The sequence below is a fragment of the Astatotilapia calliptera genome, chromosome 20, assembly GCF_900246225.1.
Source record: "Astatotilapia calliptera chromosome 20, fAstCal1.2, whole genome shotgun sequence".
Classification (NCBI taxonomy): domain Eukaryota; kingdom Metazoa; phylum Chordata; class Actinopteri; order Cichliformes; family Cichlidae; genus Astatotilapia; species Astatotilapia calliptera.
The window spans coordinates 4,732,797-4,743,220 of record NC_039321.1 but is presented as its reverse complement, the minus strand read 5'-3'; the positions used below and the strand labels follow the sequence as shown (position 1 = coordinate 4,743,220).

At 45.1% G+C, this 10,424-nt stretch overlaps 1 protein-coding gene across 2 annotated transcripts; it reads left to right on the top strand.

The window, feature by feature from the left end:
• Positions 1-5,058: 5,058 nt before the first annotated feature.
• On the top strand, positions 5,059-10,424 carry LOC113013451 (uncharacterized). Of its 2 annotated transcripts, XM_026154353.1 has the most exons (7): positions 5,059-5,113; positions 5,797-5,880; positions 6,024-6,135; positions 6,351-6,500; positions 8,402-8,500; positions 9,053-9,093; positions 10,111-10,424. In XM_026154353.1, exons 2-7 carry the CDS (start codon positions 5,806-5,808, stop codon positions 10,243-10,245), a joined length of 612 nt encoding a protein of 203 aa, XP_026010138.1. In that variant the 5' UTR covers positions 5,059-5,113; positions 5,797-5,805; the 3' UTR covers positions 10,246-10,424. The 2 variants fall into 2 exon arrangements, with proteins under 2 accessions (XP_026010138.1, XP_026010137.1); XM_026154352.1 differs by lacking the exons at positions 5,059-5,113; positions 5,797-5,880 and having other exon boundaries at positions 5,887-6,135.

The following is a 10,424-nucleotide window of genomic DNA, read 5'->3' as shown; positions in this document are numbered from 1 at the left end:
AGACTCGAAGTATTCTGTGTCATGTGACTTTCGAATTAATGTGTTGAAACCATCAGCGAGCAGCCCTAGTTGTGTGGGTGATCGAGAAGTAACTTCTGTTACCTCTGACAATTTAACAAATGCTACGCCACCTCATGCCAGGTTTGAAACGTTGTGTGAACAAGTTACCGGGTCTGAAGAGAGACTGCCTAGCTTTCCTCAGGGAGCGACTAGGGACTGTCTGTACTGCGCTGAGGTCTCTGGAGAGGAGGGGGCAGCAGCTGTCCAGTCCGCACCCGTCCTAGTTCTGTCCCAGACTCCTCCTATGACGGAGGTGAGTGACTGTGCTTTCTCATCTCATGAGCCTGTCATAGTGGAGTGTACTGGGTTACCCTTTTTGGGGCCCAGCTACGAAGAAACTGGTGCCAAAGACCGCTCCACCATTAACCATGATTTCATAAACATCCATGCTGTGGCCGACCTACCTCTGGTTAAGACTAAGGGCCAGTCAGAGTCGGGTTGTGATAATGAAAGGATTGTGTGTAACAGTTTTTATGAAGCGCACAATGAAATCACAAACCATATTCCTGACTCTGTAGGATCCAGGATCTTTTCTAGCGTTGCTCTCACAGTCGCACCACATGAAGCCCAGGTTCATGAGACGGCGAAAGGGGTCCACACGTCGGCAGTACAGGTTGCTTCTGAGCCGGCTAGGAATGGCGTGAGCTTTCTCTCCGCCTCAGACTGCCTTCTACCTCAGCCGTCTGTTCCCGCTGGAGGGTCCGAGGGGCCCGTTCAGCCACCTGTCTCAGCTGGAGGGTCCGAGGGGCCCGTTCAGCCTCATGCCACGTCAGCTGGGGGGTCCGAGGGGCCCGTTCAGCCTTCTGTCTCCGCTGGAGGGTCCGAGGGGCCCGTTCAGCAACCTTCCTCGTCAGCTGGGGGTTCTGGAGAACCGCACCAGCCTCATGCCACGTCAGCTGGAGGGTCCGAGGGGCCCGTTCAGCCTCCTGTCTCCGCTGGAGGGTCCGAGGGGCCCGTGCAGCAACCTTCCTCGTCAGCTGGGGGTTCTGGAGAACCGCACCAGCCTCATGCCACGTCAGCTGGAGGGTCCGAGGGGCCCGTTCAGCCTCCTGTCTCCGCTGGAGGGTCCGAGGGGCCCGTTCAGCAACCTTCCTCGTCAGCTGGGGGTTCTGGAGAACCGCACCAGCCTCATGCCACGTCAGCTGGAGGGTCCGAGGGGCCCGTTCAGCCTTCCGTCTCCGCTGGAGGGTCCGAGGAGCCCGTTCAGCAACCTTCCTCGTCAGCTGGGGGTTCTGGAGAACCGCACCAGCCTCATGCCACGTCAGCTGGAGGGTCCGAGGGGCCCGTTCAGCCTCACGCCTCGTCTGCTGGAGGGCCCGAGGAGCCCATCCAGCCACCTTCTGCTACGCCGGCTCCAGCCTGTGCTTCGCCTGCTGCGGCTTCATCAGAGTCTCAGTCAGCCGCAGCTCCAGAGCCTTCGCCAGCTGCAGCAGCCTCCGAGCCTTCGCCAGCTGCAGCAGCCTCCGAGCCTTCGCCAGCTGCAGCAGCCTCCGAGCCTTCGCCAGCTGCAGCAGCCTCCGAGCCTTCGCCAGCTGCAGCAGCCTCCGAGCCTTCGCCAGCTGCAGCAGCCTCCGAGTCTTCAGCCTCGTCTGCCGCGGCTTTGGCCTGTGCTTCGTCTGGTCCTGTGCCCACCGGGCCATGGCCGGCACGCCTGACACTGGAGAGCCGCCGCTGCCTTCCACGCGGCCGGCCCCCTGAACTGCTCCGTCGTCTCCTCTGCCGCCGCCGCTGCCTTCCGCGCGGCCGGCCCCCTGAACTGCTCTGCCTTCGCCGCCGCCGCTGCCTTCCGCGCGGTCGGCCTCCGGAACGGTTGGACTGGACTTTTGTGTTGTCGCCTCTCGGGTTGGCCTTCGGGCCTCTTTGGACATTCGCCTTCCTGTTCTGGACTCTTTTGTGTATTTGTGGACTCAGTTTTGTTCTCGTGCTCCTTGTTTTTGGTTCGTTTTGTTCCCTCCGTCCTGGTCCCCCGCCTCCCGCCCTGGGTGGGGTGTTTTCTGTTTCGCTTGTGTTTTGTTTCTCGGGTTTGGGCTGTCGGGAGCCAGCCCTTTAGGGGGGGGTGGTGTCATGGTCCTGGGCCATGTGGGCCCAGTATTCTTAGTTTTCATGTATTTTTGTATTTTGTTCTTTATTTAGGCCATGCTTCCTGGGTTGATCTGTTACGTTGTTCCTTATGTGTTTTCCCTTCGTGACTCTTACCCCCTGTGTGCCCCTCTGTGTATTTATGAGCCCTCGTCTCTCTTTGTGCTTTATTCTATGTTTTCCCCAGCCCGTTATGTCTGCGTTCTCCCCGTGCTCTCTCTCCTCCTGTTTGAACCTCTGTGTACTTCCTGCTTTACTTTGCCCATCTCCCATCAGTGTTACGTTCACTCCTGCCGTGTCTTGTTATGATTATCAGTGTCACCTGTGTTCCCCGTGTGCATCCACTTCCCCTGATCTTCCCTCATGTGTATTTAGTCTCTGTGTTTCGTACAGTCTGTGTCGCGTCGTCTGTGTTCTCACCTCCATGTTTTCCCGGTCAGTCCTTGCAGTGATCATCATAGTCTGAGTTTTCTTAGTTTGTCGCAGTATTGGTTTTCCCAGTTTAGTTATAGTCTAGTCACGCCATCCCTGCTTTGTTTGTGCACTTTGTCTTCAGCCATAATAAAGGCTCGCTTCCTGTTAAGTCCACTCCCGTCTACTCACTTGTGCATGCACCTGGGTCCATCACACACACCACCGCACGGCCTGTCTGCAGATCGTGACAGAGAATGCATCAAGATGAAACACAAAAGGAAGCTCACCGCTTTTAGCAGCTCCCCCACCCCCTCATCCACACACCCCCACTCCCCTCCCTCCAGAATTCCCAGGTAACAACCCAATTTACATATGAATGACTAGCCAATTTAGCTTCCACTTGCCTGAAGCTAAAGCTTAGCTAAAAGCCTACCAGCCATTTGGCTGGTGGCGGGTTTTAAAGGTAGAAAGGTAGAAGCCTGGGGATGCTAGTTTATACAGTAAAGTTACAGGAGGATATAAATAATTATCAGGCAAAATGTCCTTCGTTTGTTAATCCCACATGAGAACAATAAATATATCATTTTCTGCTGTAACCATGGTAATGTAACGACACTCATTTTTTACTTTTTCATAAAACTAAAACATCACTACTTCCACGTCTAATAGTCTGTAATGGAGGCGGAGTAAACTGGATCCGCACTCCGTGCCGAGCGAATGTTCGCGACACAGGGGGAATATATTTTGTCGGTGATACCTACCTTGGCACAACACTGATCCTGCCACAATTTGTTCCCCCGGTTCAAATCACGGAAAAACAGTATACCACAGTTGTTTATGTTTTTAAACCCATTTTGCACAGAGAGGCATGTTTTGAAGAATGTATTGACAGCAGCGTTGATTGTAAAACAAAGAGGGGCCTAGCAAAAAAAGTTTGGGAACCACTGTTTTAGCCACAGTGTAAATGAATGATGTAAATGGATGTGCAGTCTGCCCAAGTCACCTATTAGAAGGTCTACTTTTTAATTAAAATAAAAGTCATTTCAAAGTTTCTAAACTATCTGGAATCACTCGTCTCATTCTTTGTTTAAAAGATGTTGTCAGGACACATTTGTGTGTTAGGAAGAGTGTGGATTCCAAACACAGGACTCAGCAGAAAGACTTGAACTCAAAACACAGCATTATTAGCTAACAAATGGCAAACTTAACAACACATACAGATGAGTAAAACAGGAGCAAACAGACTGAAAACTAACACTGACAGGGAGAAGGGAGAACACACAGCATGAGGGGAGATCACAACAAGGGAGTGAAGGAAACTAAAGGCTTAAATACACAGGAGGTGATCAGGGAGATGGAACTCACAAGAACACAAGTGAACTAAATCTGACAAACAAGACAGAGGATGCAAAACTGAATGTACGGGCAGGAGACGTGGGACTAACAAAATAAAAAAGGAAGGAACACACTGAGACTGAGACATGAAACTTGGACTGGGGATAAACAGACATGGAGACATGACAGACTGGGGACACAAAAGGATGAAACATGGAAATGAAGATGGGAACAGGGAAAAACCACAGCCAGACAGACCTGAATACAACTGGGGAGACCAGAGGTAAAACAACACAGAGACACTGGAGACACAAATGCTAAGTGGCCTGTATTTATATAGCGCTTTTACTAGTCCCTAAGGACCCCAAAGCGCTTTACATATCCAGTCATCCACCCATTCACACACACATCCACACACTGGTGATGGCAGCTACATTGTAGCCACAGCCACCCTGGGGCGCACTGACAGAGGCGAGGCTGCCGGACACTGGCGCCACCGGGCCCTCTGACCACCACCAGTAGGCAACGGGTGAAGTGTCTTGCCCAAGGACACAACGACCGAGACTGTCCAAGCCGGGGCTCGAACCGGCAGCCTTCCGATTACAAGACGAACTCCCAACTCTTGAGCCACGACACAGGGACAAAACTAACAGACTGGACACAAAAGCACAAGAAATCAAGAAATGCAAATAACAAACTCATAGACAATAGAGTGTAACATACTGTATTCAGGAAGTAGAAGCTAAATTAACTTATAACTTTCAAAGACACATAATTACATAATTTTGTATGTGGCAGGTGAGTGAACACAGTTTTGTATTAAACAGTTTTTATTTTGACAGGAAGCCCCTCAGTGTTGAGCTTTCTGTCAGTGTCACTGCTCCTTTAGTAGGTGAGTTGCAGATGGATTCACACGATGAAACTGCAGCCAGTTAAATAACATTAGTAAACTCCAAACACTCTGTTTTGAAAGACAAAAAAAAAAGGTTACAAGAAAATGTCAAAGTTGAAATTGAAAATTAAGAAAATGTAAAACTAAACCATAAATAAATGGACAAAAAAAACCCTGTGAAAGCAGAGAAGTGTGGGTTTGAGGGAGGGACCACAACAAATGCAAAAATTAGAAGTTCCTGGTTTGCAAACAGAGAAGAAAGAGAAGCAGCATTAAGCCGTCAGAACCTCGAGATGAAACTCTGTCACATTTTGTTCTGCTTCATCTTCCTCTGTGAGTAAATTCTTCTTATTTCTGATTTATAACAATGTTTGCAGGGTTTGCACTACATCAGAAATAGTGCTGAAAGAAGAAGCTGAGGTTGTCTGTGAGTCAATGCCCACCACTGTTCTCACAGAGCAGATGAAGAGCTAAAACCTCCAAAATTTCAGAAGTAATAAGTCATTGTTAGAGGTGTTTGTGATCTAAAAGCCCAGTGCACGCTCCCGACGCAAATTCTGTCGGGGATACCGACCTTGACACGTCACCTGGTTAGCAGCTGCTTTCAGACCGACAGCAGCTCGTTTGTGTTCAGAGTGCTGCTTCCTTCTTTTCCAAACCACTAAACCACATTTAGAGCTTGTAAGGAAACAACCTTATCATTGAGTTCAGGAGGAACAGCACAGCTCAAAGCAGATCAAGATCTTATCACAGACAAAGAAGAGGTCAGTTTTCAAACTTTTAACTGAGCGGTTCTTCAGTAGATGGCTTGTGTTGGCAGGAAGGACCAGGATGATTTTGTTTAAATGAAGACTACAAAGAGAGTGAATTTAAATGAACTACCTTTAATTGTTGTGTTCAATTAGATAATAATAATAATAATAATAACAATAATTTGTTTCAGTTAAATTTAATAAAATATTTAAAATCAAATGCAGTGTTTACAGGAAGTAACTGATTGTTCATATTTTCTACAGACCTGCAGGATGGAAACACTGGACTTGCCAATGCTGAAACTCTCGTCTATGAAGGAGTGGAAGGAGGAAACATCACAGTCGAATGTAAATTTCATTTCCCAGGAAGTACGATGTTGTTCTGCAAAGACAAATGTGAAAAAGCAAACGTTCTCATTGAAACAGCTGATTACACAGCTCAGAGCGGCAGATACAGCATTACATTTGTAAAAAAGAATTTACTGTTAAAGGATATTGTGTACGTGAGCATCACACAGCTGAACAAGTCGGATTCAGGATGGTACAGGTGCACACTGGACAGAACTTTAAAACCATGTGATTTTCAGCTTGTCATCACAGGAGGTGAGTAAAAAAATCTTATTCATGTCCCTGAAGATGTGAACTTCTCACTGACCACAGTTACTTTTCTTTCAATAACCTACATGTGTCATATTTACACTACAAGTTTAGTTTCATGAGTTGTGCTGTAAACACACATTAACCTCTATTACTCACATGCAGACAGAAAACCTGCTTCAAGCAGGATTGTGATTATTCTGATTTTTCCTTGTTCACAGCTTCAAAAACTCCAACACCTCATCAGCCTTTATCAACATCAACATTTCTCCTGTCGGCCTCCACAACAACAACAAACTTCACTTCAGCAAGTTTCGTACCTCTGGCCTCCTCTGAAGTCTCCAGACAGCCTCAAACAGCTGCAGGTTCAGGTACATCGTATATGCATGAGTGTGGATAAGAGTGTGGATCTGTCATTGTTTATCACAAAAATAAAAACCTCATCCATGTCCATTAACGACACATCAGTGTGGAAGAAGCAGTCTGATTAATTCTTGAAGTATAAGTAGAAACAGCCACAGTGTAGAAATACACACAAAAAAGTATTGACATTAAAATTTAATCAGAGTATCAAAAGTAAAATTACCAGAGCTGTTTTATGATGAGGTTATGTTTGTGAATTTTTATCTGTTAATTGCTCCCAATGGCAACCTTTTCATAATTTAAACTGAATTATGTATTTGATGTAAGAGACAGCTGAGTGTAAAAGCGAATATCTGAATTTACCAATCGATCTACATCCCTGTCCTCACCCAACACCTATGGTCGTGAGCTGTGGGTAGTGACTGAAAGAATGGCGGAAATGAGCTCCCTCCAAGGGTGGCTGGTGTTTCCCTTAGAGATGGGGTGAGGAGTTCGGCCATTCAGGAGGGGCGCAGAGTAGAGCTGCTGCTCCTCCACATCATAAGGAGCCAGTTAAGGTGGTTTGGGCATCTGACAAGGATGCCTCCTGGGAACCTCCTGGGTGAAGTGTTCCGGGCTTGTCCCACCGGGAGATGACCCAGGACACGCTGGGGAGATAATATCTCTCGTCTGGCCTGGGAATGCCTTTGTGTTCCCCTGGAAAAGCTGGCTGGGGAGAGGGAGGGCTGGGCTTCTCTGCTTAGGTTGCTGTGCCCGTGACCCGCCCTTTAAAGGTGGAAGAAGATTAAGATATTACATTTTGTAAAATGAATATAAAATTATGAAGGAAGTGAGGTTATGAGATAAATCTAGGAATGTAAAGAGCACAACGTCTAAATGAAGCACTTAAAAACTTACCACCACTGCAGATAAAAGCTGGTTGAGAACTTGGCTGACTTCTTCAGTGTCACTACATGAGCTCTTGATGGCAGACAAAGATGTGATCAGTCAATATTTGAGTTCAGTGGTTTCTTAGATTTCTTCCTATGAATTTATATAAGCATTACAGCAGATACACGTGACAAAAACATTTTGGTGAATCTCCAGGATTTTATTAAAAAAAATAATGGAAAAAAAGTTTAACTTTGAATATTTGTGTTTAGTTTTGTGTGTACAAATTGTAACAGTTAAATCTGTTCTGTTAATCAGTTTTTCTGATTTTCATCATGGAGATGAGGCTCATTAAATCCAAATCTTCTGGACTCACTCTGTCATAATGTTCAGAATCTGTGTGCATGCTTAGTAGGAGTGTAGCTTATGGGAAAAACACATTTAAAGGCTTATTTTAAAAGTTTGGGGTAAAGTTGCAGAACATTTGAATATGATGAACTGGATGAGACCACAGATTCTATTCACTGAGTTTTTAATGTCCCAGTGACCATGGAAATGAAAGTGATGGTTCTCTCCCAGTTTGTTTAGATGGATGGGAATTTAAAATAATTACCAAGATTTGACTCAAGCTGCTGAGCTAAAAGGCTGGAGCTGAAGCTCAGTCTCATGGCAAAACATGAAAAACTGACAAAAAGTTGTTTGTGTGCACAGAAAACTAACCCTAACCCTAGAAATTATTTGCTGTGGTGCACGTCTGTTTCCTAAGACCCTACTGTTAACCTACACAGATCATACTTTATGTTCACCCACTCTTCACATTTCCAAGACCAAATTCCAGCAGCACAGAATGATTCAAGACACTGAGCAGCAGTTTATTTACTTGACAAATGATCCATATCCAGAACAACTATTCCCTCACAAAGAGAAACAAGTTATAATTCTCCAACAAGAGCAAAGCTCAACAACATTTCACGTCTTTTTCTGAGAAACTCGTGAAAAGCAGCATTTGAAGTTTTGTGTCTGTGTGTCTGTCATCCAGGTTTGTCCTTGGAGCTGGTGATACGTTTATCTGTGGTGGTGGTTCTGCTGCCTGTTGTTCTGCTGCTCATCTACAGAATCACGGCCGAGGCCTCTAACGGTGAGTTACCTTCAAACATTATTTAAAACCTTTAAGATTCATTAATTGACAACAGAGTTATTATACTTTTGCATTTTGATGTTTGTTTTCAATTCAGTTTATTTTCAGTTAATTTCCAGAGTGGATTTTCATATTTCAGTTTTATTAGTCTCAATTATTATCCTGAGGAGGGCATATGTCAGAGGCAAGATTTAAGATAAGTAGTACAGGTATTACAATAAAAACTGTATTAGCGACACACCTGCGTTAGACCTGTCCAGGGTGTACCATGACTCTTGCCCTGTGACAGCTGAGAAAGGCTTCAGCATCCCCACAACCTTAATAAGGAGAAGTGGATTTAATTTAAATAAATTGCATTTTTGTTTTTAATGTATTTTAACTGTAATAACCTTTATTCAAAATATTTCTTGTGGTACTGATTGGTTGCTGACAAACTCAGTGTTTCACAGGACAGGCACACACACTGGACACACAACATTTTGTTAAAATTGTATTACGTTTTCAGAATAAGTAAGTCAAGCTAATGAAACTTATTACCTGTCTTTTCTACAGGTTTGAACAGCAGGAGACACTCAGCATTTGACCACACTGAGGTGATTTATCTCAGTTTGTTTTTTCTCTATGTCATCTTTTAAAAATCTGTACGAGACTGGAAAGAAATGGCATGGTCCTGGGTCATTTTGGCCCAGCGGTTTAAGTTTCCTGTGCTTTTTGTCATTTTTTGCATTACGTTAAGGTTAGATTTCCTACGTCACTCTGTTCAGTAGTCTCCCTGTGTTGTTGCCTTCTGTGTCTCCCCCTGGGTGTCTGCATTTATATGGTTGTGTGAGTTCTTGTGACATCTTGTTTTCCCCAGCCTATCATGGCTGCCTCTCTCCCTCATGCTCCTCATGTTCTCTCTCCCTCTAGTTTAGTTTATATTTTTATATTTTATAGTTTTGTATCGTTTTCCCTCGAGTCAGCAATGAAGCTGCATTTTGAGTTCACCCCATGTGTTGCGAATCCTGCATTTTGGGTCCAATCTCCTGCCTGTCACAGAGCAATTCATGACAGAAAAGAAAAACAAAAAGTGATTTCATGGTTTACAAAAAGTTCATGATTTTCAATTTAAATTGGTAAATGCTGACCTAATAGGAAAATGTTAAAACAATATTTCATTCCAGTTTCAATCATATCGAGGCGATCGTGGCTCAAGAGTTGGCAGTTCGTCTTGTAACCGGAAGGTTGCCGGTCCGAGCCCTGGCTCGGACAGTCTCGGTCGTTGTGTCCTTGGGCAAGACACTTGACCTACCGCCTCCTGGTCTGCCCCAGGGCAGCTGTGGCTACAACTGTAGCTTACCTTCACCAGTGTGTGAATGAATAGTGGAATTGTAAAGCGGTTTGAGGGCCCGAAAAGCGCTATATAAATGAAATCCACTATTATATGATTCATTTAAATCTTACTTTTTCACTTCTCTGTGTACTATAAATAGAACACACAGCTTCTGTTTCCATCCTGAAACTAAAAACCTGCTGCGCATCATCATCTTCTGCTTTAATATGTCGTTGCTGTCATTGTGTTTTTGTCTTTTCTCCTCAATTCAGTCAATTTGTCATTTTTATTTTCCCAGATTGGTCTCAGTGAAATCGATCGTCCAGTCTCCTCATGTGAAGACTCGACCTCGAGCAGAGATCACGACCAAACCTACTCTACACTCAGACACAATAACCAGTTTTCAGACATGAACTCCTGTGAAGCTGAATGACTGCATGAGCGTACCTGTCATTTTTCTCCCATTGCTTCCATCTTTTAGCCCAGTATCGTGTCAAAACATGTAATAGACACGCTGGTCCACCGTGTACATTTGACACTTTGCCCCTTACAAAACATGAAATGGACACACATGCAGAAGTTGCAGTAACAGCAGAGGGAGATTTATTTCAA